Source organism: Ammospiza caudacuta, chromosome 2 (genome assembly GCF_027887145.1).
Source record: "Ammospiza caudacuta isolate bAmmCau1 chromosome 2, bAmmCau1.pri, whole genome shotgun sequence".
Classification (NCBI taxonomy): Eukaryota; Metazoa; Chordata; class Aves; order Passeriformes; family Passerellidae; genus Ammospiza; species Ammospiza caudacuta.
In genome coordinates, this window is record NC_080594.1 from 29917543 (window position 1) to 29936516 (window position 18974).

General features: G+C 40.7%; 1 protein-coding gene across 1 annotated transcript in view; it reads left to right on the forward strand.

Annotated features, from left to right (window-relative positions):
- Positions 1 to 5517: 5517 nt before the first annotated feature.
- CFAP91 (cilia and flagella associated protein 91) overlaps positions 5518 to 18974 on the forward strand; it is a 30005-nt gene continuing 16548 nt past the window's right edge. Inside the window, exons 1-10 of the mRNA XM_058800195.1 lie at positions 5518 to 5653; positions 6110 to 6183; positions 8250 to 8401; positions 11243 to 11326; positions 12625 to 12690; positions 13579 to 13787; positions 14485 to 14662; positions 14999 to 15156; positions 15399 to 15581; positions 15712 to 15854. Coding sequence (XP_058656178.1) covers positions 8274 to 8401; positions 11243 to 11326; positions 12625 to 12690; positions 13579 to 13787; positions 14485 to 14662; positions 14999 to 15156; positions 15399 to 15581; positions 15712 to 15854 — 1149 coding nt within the window. The 5' untranslated portion in view covers positions 5518 to 5653; positions 6110 to 6183; positions 8250 to 8273. The remainder of the gene's footprint in view (positions 5654 to 6109; positions 6184 to 8249; positions 8402 to 11242; positions 11327 to 12624; positions 12691 to 13578; positions 13788 to 14484; positions 14663 to 14998; positions 15157 to 15398; positions 15582 to 15711; positions 15855 to 18974) is intronic.

An 18974-nucleotide genomic window follows, 5' to 3' on the forward strand; every position in this document is an offset into this window, starting at 1 on the left:
GAGTATAATATATGGAAGAGTTATACTGTGTCATAATAAACTGAAATTAATGTCTGCAGCACTTCTGTCCAGATACTCCTGCAAAAGAAGTGGATAAAATAGTCACAGAAGATCGAGAGTTTCTAATGCTTGGTTGAGATCAGGCAAGCAAAAAAATTCAGTCCCCAGAAAAGTGTCTTAATACACTGAGAATTGAACCTGCAAGCTAACACAATGGTATTGTCATTTAATCCTCTGAATATTACATGAGAGGAGTGAGAACATTAGAAATTCTCTAGTTCCCTAAGGAGTTCAATCCAAGATCCTTTTCCTCCTGAGGCAAGACAACATGCCTGACTGCAGCCCTGCAAATCATCCAAATGTTAGCTCTATTCTTTAAGAATAATCATTTAAGAAGATGACCCAATCCAAGTGAAATTAAGCATATAAGTGTCCTCCAGAGGATGCCTGAAATATTGGTAAAATTTTGATTTTGTCACAATTTGAACCATAGGCTGAAAATGTCCTTAATTCTGCCTTCTTTTTCTTAGTTTTTTTAAGTGCTAATCAAAATCATTACAAAAGTCTTTTAGCAGGCTTTGAAGTGAATTCTTTAACTGTGATCACAAAGTACTACTACTTCATTTCCTTTGAACTTTGACTTTTTAGGCTATTCTCATCTGTGTATTGCTTTTATTGCAGGAAATGTGCCTACAGTCATACTGAGAAAAAGATGGCAAGAGAGAACAGGTCTCCTATAAACACTTTCATCTAATTTTTTTTTTTTTTCATTTCAGCTGTTGTGTGAGAAGATGCCTCTCTTAGCACGGCTCTTAGTAAAAACAGCACAAATTAACCACAGACTTCACCTTGGTGAAGCTCCATTTACCATGATCAGTACTCCAAGGCCATTTTTACAAGAGATGTCACAAGTTACGAGTGAGGTATGCCACAGTGGTCAACACAGAGACAAGGCCTCAATCCACAAAGCAGTAGATGTCACAGCATCTGTCTCCTCACATCTTTTTGGCACTTACCTCTGCTTTCTGATGGAAATAGTGACCACATCTGCCTCCTCCTTTTTGCTGGCTGGAAGGAAGGCTCCGTTCTGGATTAAAAATTTAGCAATCACATGGACTGCAGCCTTGTGCTGCTCCTTTCCTTTTGAAAAACACACCCGGAAAAGATGTTTATTATACTCAGAGAGTCAATTGTGTGGAATGGACAGGGAACAAACAGGAATCCCAGGGATTACTGTGGATGGGTCCAAATCTATTTTACATCAATTCACATTTGGATACAGCAGCTGAACTGGTGGCACCCAGGTTAGAGCCCGTGATGGGCAGGACCATACATGGACGAATTGTGACATCCTGTGGCAAAAAAGGGAAATGGCACACAAACGGTTACCTATTTTAAATAGATTATTTTGGAACTTCCGGATAGCAAAGCCTCAACAGTGCTTTTGAGGCTACAACTTTATTGCCTGTAGCTTAGATTTTTTTTTTTAATAAGTAGAAAAGGTCTCCACGAAGCATCACAGTCATCCAACACCATGACAGTGCTGTCATTTGACCCCTGCTTAAGAGCAGAAGATGTCCATCTACGGAATGAAACTTAAAGCCAGATGGATGACATCTTGCCAGGGATTTCACAGGTTGTCATGGATTGCAGGATAAAAGTCACATTCAAGAAACCCAGTTCCCTCCCAGGCTTTGGAGGACAGAAGGAAAACAGACAAGAGATTCATCATCTGTTTAGCTCAACTTCTTTGCCTTATCCTCCCTAATCCTGCCCTTTCCACACCCTTCCTCACTTTTTCAGCTCCTCACCTATGTCTCCCATTTTCTTGTCCAAACGTCTTCAGTTCTGCTCTACTGGCTGCTCACCCTGTCTCTCCCTTCTCCCTGTGCCATACTGGTTCTCTACCACCCCACTCTCCCACTATTTGTTCTTTGCTCAGCCAGCCAAGTTTCTCCTCTAAAATCATGCATTCATGTCCAATCCATCTTGTCTTTGTTCAGCTACTGCTCTGCTCCCATCTAGTGCCTAATCCTACACTGCTAAATTTTCTACTTCCCCCTGTCTGATTTTACAGTTCAAACACATCAGCAAGTCATCACAGCATAACAAGTCCATCAACAGAGCAGCAGTAATTCATTTTGCAGCAAATTACACCATCTTATCTCAAGGTTAATGTGAGGTAAAATTAATTTGGCTCAGCCTTTGTCACAGGCAGCTAAACTAGTGCACTTTTCTGCCATTTTGCAACATGCAAAGTTAATCCACTCAGACTTTGTGCAGTAACTCTCATGGGTGTGGACAGTTTACTCATACATCTGAGCACCTGGTGTGCCCTGCAGCCAAGTGGGTATAAAAAAAATATCCAGATAGACAACACCTCACCTCACCAACACAGTCTTGTTCTGGAAAAGTTACTAATGAAAAAAAAACAACCAAAAAACTAAACCCCAACCCTATGGCCCACAGATCTAAGCAGAAGGCTCATCAGTCAAGTTTTTGGTTTTTTTTTTTTTTTAGGAAATAGGAATCTTTTTTGATTGCTTACAGTTCAGCTGACTGCAGCTCCCTTTCACCAGAGCAACAAGATATGTTCCTGACATATACAGATCAAGCTACCAGATAAGCTTTGAGTACTTTTCCAAAAGGTACTGATCATTGAGAAGATTGCCAAGTTTAATGCCTGGGATCAAATATTTCCTCAGAGCCTTGTGTATTTTGGAATATTTTTCTTCAGAAATGTGTGGTTTATATTAAAAACAAACAAACAAATAAATAAATAAACAAGATCCATTCAGACCAAACCTCAGCACTCAGCCCTCACAGTGCATTCCACAGCACACAGCAGTGTGCTAGGGGCCCTGGCCAGGTCTCACACAGCTTCAGGTCCAGAAGAATATGGAGATTTCAGGCAAAGAACACTTGATATAGTAATAATCAACATAACTTTTAACATTTGTAAGGCTGTCCACTGTTTATACCTGCAGTTCACAGAGATTTCTTAGAAATATAGTTAAATATTAGCCAATATTTTACCCACACATACATTCTAATCAAAGCAAGTTCCATGAACCTTAACCTTGAGCTTTATCATTCAGCTACATATACCTGTCACCTCCCATGAATAAGTACTGCTCTTCAGGCAGCTATGCAGTGACCTAAAAACTTTTATCTTTTATTTTTGACAAGCTAGGTTCCCTACATAGTCTTTCAGGTGCCACCACTCAAGAGATCAGAGGCAGCAGGGCCAGGCAGCTCATGATGAACAAAAAAATGTAGCAACATCTCACATTTAGTCCAATTTAATGCAGTAATGCAGTAAAAGTTAATAAGGGGATTGCACCTTTTTGGTTGTACATGACTCCAGAGAATACTTATCTGTGCCCTGGTATCTTGTAGGATTCTCAAAAACCCATTCAGTTATTCCATTGTTCCTTCTCAACTTGGTTTCCATCTCATCCATTCCACATCAGAAAAAAAGAAGTCCAGGCTGCCTGTATTTAGTCATCTCTGAAAACCTTAAAATGGAAAAATATCAGAGGGTGGAGCCAACAAAGAATAATTTCTTGGCCAAAGTACAGTTTACACACCTCATTACCCCAAGGCAGATGTTGAGCATGGAAAAATTTCAGCTTGGAAATCATGATACAAGGAAGGAAAACTGAACTTGATAATGAGAAATGCCAGGGAACTCTATTGAAAAGTGGCTTTTGTTGCCACATCAAAAATTATAATAAAGTATCACATTGTAAAGCTCTTTAGTAAAAAGAGGGTCTTTACAGCCTGCTGGGTATCTTCAGAACATGGATCAATCCATTGTGGGAAGTCACATCCTACAGATGTACAGATGTAGATGATGTCTGTCAGAAACAAAGCTGTGGCAGCATTTCTTAGTTTAGACACATCTTCAGTTGACCTACTAACCTAAAAATATTGTTGCTTCAGGCAAGGGATGGGCCTTTAAGAAAGTAAACTAGCATTCAAAGTTAAATTGTCTACAAGTAAATTCACAGAGCCAATGAATTTGGAACTACAGTCCTAAAGTTGCTTTCCTGTAATGAGGTACTGAGGGGCCAGCATTTTATGTCAGACATGACAAGCTGTGAAAAACCCTTTGATATACAGTTTTATACACACAATATCTAACATAAGGGACTTGCTTCAAGATTATAGACAGAGGAGAAGGCCCATTTTCAATTTCTTTGGTTTTTGTGTCCTATTCCTAGGCAGCATTGCCTGCAAATCTCCTTATGTTCACAAAAGCATTAGCCTTTTCTGGTTTTAACATTTAGCATGAATAAGCTTCCAACTTTGTTTCTTATAGAAAAGGATGGCCCCCTCCTTGAGGAAATAACAATGTTTTGTAAAGCATGATGCTTATTTGTAAGGCTTTTTACAGGCCTCTTGAGATGCTCTACAGATAAAAAAGCCCTGCAGCCTCTGTGGGCATTAGGTACCATTTTCACAAAACCAGACAAGCATTTAGGTTGGAAAAGACCTCTGAGATCACTGAGTTCAACCTGTGACCAGACACCACTCTGTGAAACAGACCATGGCACTGAGCCATGTCCAGTCTTTCCTTGGACACCTCCACCGAGGGTGACGCCACCACCTCCCCGGGCAGTCCATCCCAATGTCCAATTCCTCCTGATGTCCAATCTAAACCTCCTCTGGCACATCTTAAGGCTGTGTGCTCTTGTTTTGTCACTGGTGCCTGGGAGAAGGGGCCAATCTCCATCTGGCTACACCTTCCTTTCAAGGAATTCTAGGGAGAAATAAGGTCAGCGAGGCTCCTTTTCCCCAGGTTAAACAAGCCCAGCTCCCTCAGCCACTCCTCGCAGGACTTGTGCTCCTTCATCAGCTCCCTTGCCCTTCTCTGGACTCACTTTCAGCACTTTACAGTTGCAGAAGTCCTAGGTGACAACAAGCAAAGCCAAGAATAAGAATATCCAGCCTTGAATCCTGTCCCTAAGTGTAACTGCTAAACCAGATTTCCTAAGCACTAAGAGAGGGTCCTGGGAGCATCACATGAATCAACTCGAGCAGCAGCTGCTGAAAAGCAGAAATACACGTGTCCTTCCTTTCCCGGCCTCGCCCGTGCCCTGTCCTCCTCAGAGTCCAGCCACATCCCCACTCCCGCGCCGCTCTCGGGAGGCGGCACAAGATGGAGGCGGCAGGGCGAAGCCTTAGGAACTGCGGAGAGCGGCCGCGGGCTGCTGGACGGAGCTGGAGCACAAGCAGCACCACGCCGGGAGCGGCCGGGAAAAACCCCGAGGGGCGCGTTTGTCCCCGGTAGAGTCGCGATCGGCCGCCCCCAAGGCCGGGCCGGGCAGGGCAGGGCAGGGTCCGGCCCGAAGCAACGCCCGGCCGCAGGGGCGGGACATTGCCGGCCCCGCCCGCCCGCCGTGGCCATGGGAACGGCAAGCGGGCCGGAGCCGCTCGGTGGGGACGGGCTCCCGGCCGGACCTTCGGCTGCTCCTTCGGTACCGGGCCCGGCCGAGACGGCGGCGCCCCGCCCGCGGCCCGGCCCCGCTGCAGCCCCGGTAGGGCCAAGCCGAGCCCTTGGGCGGCCGGGGGCTGGGAGTTGGGCGGGACGGGGCGTGAGGCCTCCCCCGCCCCAGGGCCCCGGGCCCCTCGCCGAGCTCGGCACGAGGTGGGTGCCGCCCGAGCAGCGGGCAAGCGATAGGGCTGGCGGCTCCGGCGAGGCTGGGACCGTGAAACATTAGCTGGAGCAAAGCCAGCTCTGTGTCCCAGAGGGAAGCATCATGTACAGTATGGTATTTCCACTGATTACCATTCCACCATGCCTTCCTTTTAATGTTTCATGTCATCACAGTTTCTCTTTAAGTTGATGGTGCCTCCAAAGAAAGCCGATTTTTCTACTAGATTTTTCACCTGTATCTTCCACAGAGCAGTAGGATTTCAGTTCTGAGGCTCATTTGCATGATGGTGACATCTGTTTGATACAGAGACATATATATCAGTTCTTTCTTCCTAGTTTGTTTCATTCTCTCTCTTATAGACACTTTTAAAGAAGGAAGTGGAGCCTGATGATTCATGTTGATTCCTCAAATATGTAACTAGTTATGTTTGTTCAATTGTCTTTCAGGCCCTCTGTACACACTGTGAAGTGAGAAGGACCCTCCAAAGTGAAATGTCCACGCCCAGCTTGGTGATAGACTGGTAGGTGTTGGCCAAAGACAGCTCACGTGTTCACCTTGTCTATTTCTGCATACACATGGGTGGAAACTCTGTCTCAGTCCTAAGCTGCTCCCTTAGAACAGCAAAATACAAAGCAGAGAAAGAAGTTTTATCTAAAACAAGACAACACAGGGAGTAGCCATGATTGCTGGCCTATGGTGACTCTATAGCACCAGCCTAGAAATACCCAGCTTCATGTTCTGAGTCATTTCCTAAGCTGTGTGTCAGTATTTTTAATTGTCTATCTTCAAATACTCTTAATTATAGCTTGTATATGTTACTTAGATCTAATAAAATAGTGGGCATCTGCTGGGCTGTTGTTCAAGCAGAGCTGTCAGTTCCTTACTTACCTTGGGAGATACTTACACTATAGATCCATGTAGCCTACTTAGACTAAAATGAAATATCCAGCAACATCTAAGCAGCCAATAAAGACTGCAAATCCATGCTAGTTCTTCATACAGAATTAGCAGAGTTTAACTTCCTGGCTAATCCTTACCTAGCTAGCCCATGCTTAGCCGTCCGTGTTCCCCTTAGCTAGTTTAAAAGCAGCTAGGGCATGTCTGTGGAGGTTGCAGTCACACCTTCAGACAGCAGTGATTGATAGTTGCACAGGATGCATACAGGTAGAATGCCAGAGGAAAACAGACTTGGTGCAACTGCACAATGAATTGGATTTTACACAGAGTCCTCCTGAAGCTATGCATGTGACTGGGGCTGCAAGACAGATATTCTGAACTCAGACTTCATTGCTGTACAGCAAGGAGAAAAGCCGTGAGCAGCTTTCCAACAACGGAGTCAAGGAGCATTTTTTTTTTTTTAAAGAATGTTGCTGGATATCCCTTATTACATTATCTCAGAATATTTCTTATATCTACACGAAAACAAACAAGTGTTTGTCTGCCTGTCCCTAGAGAGACAGAGCTGGGAACATTGCCTGTCATCAGTGAGACCCTTGCAACAATATGGCTGTGCCAACAGTTCAGGCCAGATGAAGTAAACAGGCATCCTGTCACTAAAGTTGACATGTCACAGGTGTGTTGCCATGTCAATGGTGTAGATGGGTGTGGTGGCAGACTGTTGCATGAAACAGTTTTAGAATCAATCAGCAAGTGTATAATGTACAATTCAAAACACTACATCCTTGAATTCTTAATCTGTAGCTTCACAATTTGGGATGGACAGAGGTTGTGATAGTATTAGTTCATAGGGTATTCCAAATGCTCAAAAGTTGAACTCCTTTTGAAGACAAATGGAACAAAAATGCAATTTTGTGCACAGCAAGCAGCTACTCATGGTAGGGTGCCTAGATCTTCATCAACTGACACTGTCTTACATTCTGGTGAGTATTTCTGAAATGTCACCTGTATGCATTTGAGTTAGCACCTGCTGAAATGAAAGGGGCAATTCACAACTCAATTCTGATTTTAGTCTGTACAGAAGCTCAAGCCAATAGAGCTACATCATTTATGATTGCAAAGATTTATTGGCAACCATAAATTTAGCAATTTAAGGCATATCTACCCAGGGAAATTAGTCCTTAAAAGGAAGGGTGTAGATGTTTAATGTGATCATTTTTGTATGCTAGCTCCCTGAGTTATTTTTAACAAATGCTAAAATTGTTCCAGTATAAAATAATGTAACTTTACCCTGCAAGTGGAATATGTTACTTAATTTCTAGAGCACTAGAAATAGGAGGGAGTTACATGGGGTAATGTGCTAGAAGTTCACATTGCTGCACATTCACAGTTACTGCACACTAACTTCTTTATGTAACAAACCGTTAGACCTTTTGGTTTTCAGTACAAGTTTAGCACTGGAAAACAGCCAGAAGACAAATCTGTGCATCTGCTGCTAGTCTGGTATGCTCCACATCTTGAGAAGAAGCATCTAACTAGCTGACATCATTAGCATACGTATGCCGCCTTCTTTCCCCATCCCAAATGTGCAGTCCTGTAAATCACAGCAGGCTGGAATTCTGCTCTCTTTAGTGCTGTTTGAAGGAGCTAAATTGCAGCCTCTCTTCTTTGTGTCCACACAAATGCTAGGTGAAGGCACCGATATTCTGAAGCATGGCTACCGGAGTGATTCATTTTCCAGCCTGCAGTTTGTGTTTAAAGAGTGAAGATCCAGTGCCTGCATATATTGGTCGACAATGGAGGGCTCAGCAGCGCCTGGAGGCTCTTCAGCGCCTTGCTGTGTAAGTGTTCTATGGTTGGACAATTTAAAACAAACACACAAACAAAACCAACAAAAAGCCATGCACACTGAAGTGGAGATGACTGCAATTTGCTCCTACTTATATCTCCCTTGAAATTAAGAGATTGCAGCTGTTGTGGAGTATGGTTACCCATCTGTTTCTTACAGGGTGGATGTTGCACATTCCTTCATCCCTGAGCTATCTGCTTTGCAGCGGTTGCCATGAAAATAAAGAGTTATTTCAATCTCTTACAGATCAGAGGAGTTATGAAGACTTCAGTGACTCATGTGTGTTATTTCAGTGGGAGCTCTTTGATTTTAGTCCTGTGCAATTGCAGCTGGTTAGGTTGCTTTTGCTGTTCCTTCCAGAGTCCGTGGGGCCTGAACCAGGGCGCCACATTTTTACTGCAGGGGTTTCTTAGTTGAGCGAGCTATCTCCTGGTGTCTGGGTTTTGATTTTGATTTGGGTTCTGATTCAGCAGATATTAAAAAAAAAACAAAAGTTTATGTGTTTTGCCACACCACAGGTTTTTTAACTCCTCTTGTAGCTGTATTCAAGACTGCGGGCATCAGCCTAGGTTTTTGTCTTCAAAGGTTCTTTCTGCTTTAAACAACTGACTTTAGACCATGGGCTTTTCAGATGGTGCTTACTCTGGGGTTGCTGGTAACTGAGTTCTGCCACATGCCAGATAATAATCAAAGATGCTCAAGAGTGATACAGTGGATTTCATACCTGGTTTTGTTCAGTTTTAAAGACATATTCTTCTCATTACCATAATAAAAATATAAAATTTAGAGTATTTTTTTCTTAATACTATTTTCAGTGTTTCAGACTGTCCCAGTGCATGAGTACCTCAGTCACTTCTTACATTTTGCCTGCAATTCTGTAACAGCTTGACACCTGCACTGCTGTAAAGTTAATTTACATTTCAACAACATGTATTTGCAAAATGTCTTGCAATTAACAAAAAATGAGTAATACATCCCCTGTGTTTCAACCTGCACTGATTGACAGTGCTGCTGATATGGAAGACAGAATATTTCCCAGCTGTCTTCTCAGTAGTTGCATTGCCTCTGCAAGGTTACTGGGAATAAATGCTCATTTATTTCAGCAAAGTCAGCAAATATAAGTCAAGGACATGCAAGAGGCAGGATATGTGGAATAAAAAGGGCTATTTCCCTGGGTTCCCATTGTGCCTGTAACTATACCATAACAGGATGAACGGTTTATGCTAATAAAGTTAGATCATAAGAATAAGTGCCCACCTGTGCTGAATGAACCACAAATCCATCTGGATGGAGCAACAGTCTGATATGTAAAGAGTCAGCTAATGGAACTAGCCATCAGCTCAATTAACTCATTTGAATTACAAACACAACCTCACAATAATAGGTTGATTAGTGCTGAGCAAGTATATCAGGTTATGACACTGCATCTCAAAATATTCCCTTCTCTTTTCTTATGTGATGTGACTGAAAGCCTTGGGAAGAGATGACTTTAAACTTACCTTGGCAGTAAATTGTGTGTCACAGGAGGTTAATGAAGCATCTCGCTCGAAGCTTTCCTGTGGCCTCCCCAGATTCCACAGCACAGTTTGCAGGAATTAGATGAGGGCTTGGAAGACAACAGGTCTCAGCATGTAACCCTCTGTTTTGATCTCACCTGTCAAGCAATGTTAAGTATTGTTAATTGTATCTCTGTAAATATTCCTTTGTAATTAAAATCAGGCATCAGTAACCAACCCCAGTACCCACAAGCCCGTACATCTTGAGGTCAGAATTCATACAAGTTGCCAAAAATGGTTTTATGGAAAACCTGGCCTTCAGGACTTGGCTTGTACATAGCTCAAAGAAATAAAATCATCATAGAATGGCCTGGGCTGGAAGGGACCTTAAAGATCATGTAGTTCCAACCCCCTTGCCATGGGCAGAGATACCTTTCACTCAGGTGAAAGGTATCTGTCCAGTGTGGTCTCAAACACTTCCTGGGAGGGAGCATCCACAACTTCTCTAGGAAGAACTTCTATTTTTTGTCTTTAACAACTGTGCAGGTTGAGAAGAGTAAGAATGGAGTATAAAGCAGTTGTTAAATAGCAATCCTGATTAATAACTTTCAAATTTCTCAGTTCTACCCATTATCTCACTGCCTGCCTTAATGAGGTTTTCCATATAATCTTCCAAAGCCTTAAAGAAGACTCTTCAAGATGTTACAGTGAAAAATTTGAACCATCTGCAAAATTTAAATTCAAAATGGGGGAAAAAAAAGAAGTGTTCTTGCAAAAGATATGGTTGTTCCAGCATAGATTTTGAAACATTCCAATGATTGTCCTAATTTTTCTCCTTTACTGGAGAACTCAAATTGAAATTGCTGATTCTAAATTTTTAAACATTTGCTCAAAAATCTCTTTAACTACTTTTCAAAGGTAGAAAGTGTATTCTCCTTTGCTCATTCTGTCTTTACATGTATTTGGAAACTGTTTCACTCTTAAGACAATAAGCCTGTTCCCCCCACTTCCAATAAAAGTGGTTTCCTTTACAAAGTAAAGCATGTACAAGTGGTTAATGCTTTTCATAACAAGCTCAAAAGTTTTAATAAAGGCAGTAGAGATCATTTCCTGACCACACATAGTGGGAAACAAAGTGTCAAACTGTTTTGCTACATAGGTAAATGTGAAGAAACCAAAATAAAATTGCTTGTATAAGTGTGAGGCCTGGGGGGAATTTCTAGTGTGCATGTTGGATAGTGCAACCAGAGGGGAGAGAGAGAAAAAAAAGGCATAAGGAAAAAAGATAACTGCTCTGAACGTCCTTTCTAAATGATGTCCTGTATTTTGGCTTTCAGAGGTCAGTCTTCTCCTCATCTGCCTCAGGTTGTGTATGAAGATCCTGAAGTTAATGGAAGGAATCGCTACAAATATTTTACACGGTAAGGAATGAACTGATTTGAAACAGGGTTCAGCTTCTTTCTGTGCATTTTCAAGAGCACCTAAGTAAAGGCCAGAGCATTATTTTTTCTATATTTTCTGTCAGTACTTTGATCAGTTCTTTGATAAAATAGAAAATTTTAATAGTAACCAGGTCTTAAAACACAAGATCTTTCTAAATTCACACTAATGACAGAATTTTCAGTTCTGAGTTACCATATAAGCAAATATATCAGACATTCTGTACTTAATAAGAAAGCTTTGGGCTGTAGATCATCCTGCAGAGGAAGAAGATATTTACAAAGGCAGTGTGGTTCTCCAGACCCTAGAAAGGTGTTTTCTTAAGAAGGAACCCTTTAACTCCCAGTTTCTTCCAGGAGCAGAAAGGGAGCAAAGGGAAGCATTGGTTAACTTTTCATCCATGTCCTCTATTGCAGGACTGCTCTGCTCCTTCCACAAGGACATTGCAGGTCAGCAATGGACTCAAGATCTGAACCAACAGCTACCGCATAAGCATTCTTGGCTTAGTCACATACACTTTGAATTGCATTCACTATTTTACTCAGCAGCTATTGGCCGCTATATCCACTTTAAATATAAAAAAAATCGCAAAGTTTGATAAGTTGAAGTTTATTATTGCTCCTTTATCAACAGTTTTAAAAGAACAAAGATGATGTTATCTTCTGCAATGTGAAATTAAGCTTCAAAGTCTCCCAAAGGCTAAGGGAAATTGACAGAGAACTGCAATATGCAAACTATAAGAATGCCTAGGAAGGAATTATTAATATGTAGTTGAGCCCAAATCACTTTCAAGATACCTCATAAAGTATTTGAAAAAATGAAACAATAAAACTAGATAAGTCCAAACCATCTTATCAGCTAATTGTAGGAATGAATTTCAGGATTTCAAGCAGTTATTAAAAAAAAAACACTACTCTTTTAAAAAAGTGAAATTGAAGTAAAAAAAGTAAGATACTTAGTGAAATATACACAAAATATTGGGAACACACTCAAAACTAACTTTAGTAATTGTCTTGTTTTGCAACTCCAATTTCTGCTTTGACTTACAAGAATAACACTCAGTCCTGGTGTTTATTGGTGAAACTGTAAACTCTGTTCCTCCTTGGCTATGAAAGAGTTCTTTAATATTTAGGCACAATTCTTAAACATGCAACTAACAGAACCACAGTCGTGGAAAATCAGTATTAACTCCACTGAATTTAGTGGACTGCGTTTTTTCTGAACCATAATGATCTTTTAGGCTCCTCCTTGTTGTCTTACTTTCATTCTCTCTCTTCAGACCTCTCAGCTTTTCTAAGCTGCTTCCAGCAGGTGTTCCAGAAGCTGTTGCTGATACAAAGAAAGGGTAAGTAGTAAGACTTTTAGAAAATTACTGTTGTAATGGGTAACATCTCACCAGAAAAAGATCAGGAAACGATTTAGCTGGTGACCACTATTTTTCATAATGAACCAACAGGAAAAGCTTGTTAAGAGGTAAGGTGCTGCTCTCATCATTGAGAATTCTAGAGGAAATAGATGATGGACTGTTTCAGAATTTGCTTGCAGTATATAAGTAGTGCTTTGTGAATAAAGGATGTGCCTCTAGTGTGTTAAGACTGTGAGGCTTGAAATAGAAAGCTTGGTGTCTCTGAATTCTAGAAGAGATACCATTGCAAAGATTCTCTAGTAGAGCGATATTGTTGGAAAGTCTTCTGATATTTTATTACAATCTCTGATAGATGCAGTGCTGCTCAGAGATGTAGAACATCAGTAATGTAGTCTAATGTGGTTTTCAGAGAGCATCAAATTTTGAGGTCACATTAAAAAATTCACTTCCTGGTAGAGTTGATGCAAATTGCACATGCTTATATCAGAATTAAATTTTTATTTAATTGTTGGGAAGAGAAACATGTAAACTACATTGAAGCAGTCCTACTTCATGTTACTTCAACAATTTTGTGTCCATTAAATGCAATGCTTTAGAATTGATTGATAGGGAAGATTTGTATGTAATAATCATGAGAGCTGAAACTAGAAGATTTCTGGATTATTTACCTAAGAAGGGTATTTCAGACTCAGTGTAGCCTCAGTCTGCTTTTACCAAAGATAATGGAGTTACCATCAACGGGAATAATGTTAAGATAAACGGAAACATATTTAAGACTCCCACCTTTGACTGACATGTTTCTGGTTTGTTTGCTTGGAGGTTTTTTTAATGAATGTGACCAATCTTCCATCTTGCACCTCTTTCTAGGAGAGAGTCGCGTACCCTGTCAGCTGCAGAGGATGCAGGGCATGCAGGGGATGCAGGGGACAGCCAGGTCCTCAGCCTCTTGTTCCGAACCCTGGGGACACAGACAGATTACAGGGATGGTGAAGCACAGACAGATCCCTATTCCCCTGAATATATAGTCCGCAGTGGCTCAGTCCCTGAAATTCTGGCACTTGCTACACTCACTTGGGGTGAGTTGTGAAATTAAGATAAATTAAAATAATCATGTCACCTCTTTAGCAGGAAGTTCTTTTCAATGTCATGCTATTGCCAGTTTTGGTGGTCTTTTATTTTGTGTGCAAATTTGGGGCAATTATTTTGTTTGTTTCCAAAATAAGTATGGTATTTCACTACTTAATGGTTCTGGGGCATTTCATGAAGGGTTTTGAAGACCATTCAATATAAAAAGGTCATGTTTCACAAATGGAAACTAGGAACAGTTTTTCCATTAACCCACTGTTCTTCAGCTGCTCCGAGTTTTGAACATCATTACAAAAAAACAGTATGAAGACTGCTGCCCCAGAACATACCTGTGATCCTCATCTCCCAGTGTCTCACCTGTAACAATGATGGACACGGCATATGCCAAAGAAATTGTTCATTCTCAGGAAGTATCTTCCTAGAAAAGCTTTTCTCCCTTTGCAGCCTGCAGTAGAAGAATGAAGTGCCAGTGTTAGTGTGCACTGAACTGTAGCAACTCCAGCTGTTACCACTCCTCGTACTGTAGAATCTCGTTGGCCTTAGAAGTATTTACTTCTGGCTTTTGACAGTTCTGCTTGTGTTTACTACATGGTCCTGTACCCATACAGCCCTCTCACACTTTTTGGTGGTGGCTATTTGTAGGATTTGCCAATTTCCCAAAGAGGTAATGCTTCTTGTCCCTGTAAGGTCGGGGGCTGCCAGCAGGACAAGCTGAGATGGAGATTATTGACCGCATCCGGGAAAAACGCGCTTGGGAAGCAGCCCTGCCACCCATGGACAGTCCCTCAAACATTGCCAAGAGGTTGAAGATGATGGAGGCTATGGAAAGGAAGGAGTGGGCCTACAGAGAAGCGGAAATAGATAAGTAGGAGTCCACTTAAGCTCTTTTATTTCTTTTAATTATTTGCTGAGTAGAGGAGGAGCAAGAAGGTTTAGGGGATTGGCTGAAGGGTACAACAAGCCTTCTAATTCTGTGAAAATACCCTGATTTTGGGAAGGGATATTTTTCTTAAATTTAGTCTCCAGGTCTGCTACCGCAATATATTTTACCAGTGCTTAATTCCCTTTTTAAAATGAAAGACTGAATATGAGAAATGCAATATGAGCTATTTGTAAAGGTATGTAGGATTTGGTGGTGACAGCATTGCATAGAACACTGCAGAGTACACTCAATACTGCCTGACCTTTTCTTTCCTTGCAGGTTGCAGAAGGTTCAAATGGAAGCCTTTAAGAAGCTGCTGCAGAGGCGAGAGGAGAATCGGAATGAGCTGAATGCCATGCGCTTGAACGACCACTGGGAAAATCATCAGAAGGCTAAAAAAGAGAAAATGAGAAAGATTCAGCATGACTGTGCATTGAGTAAGTCTGAAAGACAGGAAGAGAAGGGTATGAGACAGTTTTCAGACAAGCCATTTCCATTTTCACAAGGTTACCATCTATTCAAAATGAAATAGGTTGTATCCACAATATCAATGTGCATGGCCAGCATTTGGTTTGTCATGTTTTTATTTTATCTAGCAAAAGCTCTTGTGAATTTACAAAGACACGGCTTTTACAGAACTATTTATGTGAACTGTCTCACATTTGTATTTCCTTTTCAGTGCTCAGGAAACTGATAGCTAAGAGGAAGAATTGGATGGGAAAGCTGGAGAGACGAGATATCATCAGAGAGTATAAAGACTTTGGATCACAAACATATGCTCCTTTGTCTCGAATTGGCTTTTTCCCAGACAACAATTCTGACTACTATGCGGTAAAAAACTACTATCTTAACACCTTTGCAGGTAAGGCATTTTGGAAGACTTGAGATACTGCCAAAATTCAAGTTTTCCTCCCCATCACTCCACTACTTAACCACTGTTTGTATTAAAATCCTTGTATATATCATGATCTTTCTTCATATTATAATCTTAGGATTATGTGAACTGGAAAAATCTGCCCCGCCTTCTTTCTTCCCGATCAAGATTAAAGCTCCAAAACCTAAATGCCATATCACTAAGACTGGCTATATTAAAAGGTCAGGAAGACTAGAGGTAGTCCTGAAACAAGTTCACGAGGTATGAACACATGTCAGTTCCTCTTAGATTTGAACCGCTCATAAATGCAATTGGGAAGATGTGTAAGCTTCTTCCCATTTTTCTGTACTGAATTCTTATTCTGTAAAACAGCTTCTAGGACAGAATGAATCAAACATGCAGACTATTTCAGGCTTGACCAGTGCTGCTCTGATACTCAGCCCATCAGTACTCACACTCGTGCTTCTGCTCCAATCCTATAGTCAACAAGCACAAACAAATCTGTCTTCCTGCAGATCAGGTATTTGGATTGGAATATGTTATGTCAATTTGAAATTCTCACCCTTTTCTCATTCTCATTTCTCCATTTTATAATACACTACTGCCTACACTGTTGAGCTTCCAATAATTAAAGAAAGCAAATCTGGATTCATATTCCAAAAATGTTGTACATTATTTTAAAAGTACATTTTAAGTACATATTGTAAAAGCATCTGTAGCAAAGCAAGATTAAAATGACCCCACTCATAAAATCAGGTCACTATGGTGGATGTATATCGCTGTTCCCTAAGAACAGCATCTGATTTGCAAACATGCTAATAACATTTTGCATATCTTAATTTATCACAACTGTTCATGCAGATGAGGTATCCATATATGCAATTAACCACCAAAGAAAGAAGTGCCTCATTTGCATCTGCAATCACAATATTTGTAAATTACATGTACTTTTAAGTACACCTCTTGTGATGCTGTTGAGGTTTACCTTCATGTAAAATCAGGAATATTCTTGGCTGGCTTCTGTGTCTTTGGAAAATAGTGACTCTCATTTGTAAAGTTTGGCAAGTTTCACTTACATTTATATATATATATATATATATATATATACACACTTCTTTTGTTTTAGTGTAATGCAATAGTAATGTCAAAGCAGACAGTAATCTGCTATTGCTGACTTTTAAATTGAAATCTTGGTCTGAAAAATCAGTCATATTGTCTCAAATTTAAATTCTGCTGGATCTTGTAAAGATGGAGTATTGCATTTCATTATTATCCAGAAAGAAACTTTCAAAAAAAAATCTTGAGTGCCACAGGAATTGTTCAAGAGTAAGGACAAAACTCGTAGTTTTAAAGATACAGAAGTGTTGAAGAGATTTGAGTTTGGGTGGGTATGCATTAAATTCAAGAAGTAATTGTGTAATATGCATCATAACATGGTTGTCATTGTCAGCAGAATGTTAGTCCAAGCTTTTGGAGCTGAATTCCAGTTACAGCACTTGTATTCTGTCTGTATAAAATACTCCTCATTGTTTGAAAGACTGTGGTGAAGTGTCTAAACTATAGCCACAGAGAAGAAGTGTGAGCAGCCAAATGCTGGCTGCTCACACAATAATGTCTCTTCAAAGAAAAACTGGTGGACAAAGGAAGATGGAATGCAGAACAAATGCAGACAATTCTGCACTTTTTTTTCTCAAATTGGTGTAGATCCCTTGGTCTGCATTGAGTTATAGCAACTGAGAGGCTAACATAAATAATACTCATTTCCCCACCACAAAAAAGCCAAATGTATATTCTTTTAAAATCACAAACTGTTTCCTTTGCAGACAAAAATTATAAAATAAATCCATTATGCAAAATTTAACTGCTGCTTTTAGATATACAGAAAAAGACACCAGACTGGTTGGTCCAGACAAGCAGAAAGTACTGACACTGTGAAACACCCAGACTGCCTCCACTGTTACATTTAAACAAACTTTCTGTTCAGAGAATCAAGAAATGACTGGCCCAATTAGCTGTTGAGCTCTATGCTGCTGTTCCTGGTCACTTCTCCCATCGGAGACTTTTGTTTCTGAAGTTCAATGGCTATAGCATGTTCTGGCTTAGCAGAGCCTTGCTGACAGGCCCAGCTGGAATGCTGCTGGAGCTGTCAAAAACAGAGCAGTAAAGCATGCAGAGTACTTGCATTAACAGAATTTAGGGCAGTCCTCCCTGAGAGGAGCTCTCTGACCACTTGGAATAAGCAGTCCCAATTGTGCCAACAAACCTTCCATCACACAGCAGAAAAGAAGTTTAAAGCAGGTAATTGGGGATCATCTTACAAGGGCACTGTGTTGCTTTGCTGTATTTCTATAGCTGAGTAGCCAGATCAGTTTTCTATTCTAAAGCTTTATTTTAATGCTCTCCTAGCACACTTAATCCATAAATTCTCTCCCATAATCCTAGAAATAAAGTGGAATCCTAGAAAATTCAGAGTACATGGAGATCTAGCTCTACAATGAGTTTTTAATTTTTTTCCTGGATTATCTATAAGCAAGTGACAAATATAGGAGAAATGCTAGATACTGACCTCAGAAGTAATTAGTTTTAATAAAGGAAGTTGTCAAGGCTTGCTTCTCTGGCCAAACATGAGGAAAGATGGATGAGTTCTCCTCATTATATTCCTTTTTGTTTGCCATATTGAGGGTATTCCTAGGCTTAATGCTTTTTAGAAGGGATAAGCAATAGTCCAGGTAACTACAAAAAGGATCTGTGTCCTCGTAAGAATGAGAGCTGCTTCCTTCAGACATGAAACTAAGCCAAAAGGAGGGATTTTAGAAGCAAACTTATTTTAGGACCATCCTGAAACCTTTTGTAGAAGTATTATGTACACTCAGTAATCTTTGAATAATTCTGTAAAATAAGAGAACATGGCAGAAACAGAAATGACCCAAAATTTACAGTAAAAACAAAAATATTTATCTTAAGCCAGATCAGTAAAAGGATTGAGAAGGATAGTTCCTAGCCAGCACAGCTAACAGTGCTTTAAGAGTGCAAGTGAGCCATTATGTAGACAGCCTAGTATGAAAATCCAAGACATTAAGGACATAACATCCCAATACAGATAACTACTGCAGGGAGTAAATGCAGCTAGGTATAGTGAATACACCAAGGAGTGGAGGAGGTGGCAGAAGACATCTCAGTGCAGAACAATACATGACTTCAGGCAGACCCTCTGTGCTCTGGTGACTCAAGAGAGATGAAGCATCAGGTGGTTCCAAAGTGTTGTATCAAGATGAGGTCAGAACCAGAAACTTCTCGCCTCAGCATTAAGTGCAATTCTCACCATGTCTGTTTTCCTCCATCCGGTTGCTGGAACGAAGTAGAGAAGTAGAGGGGCCAGGA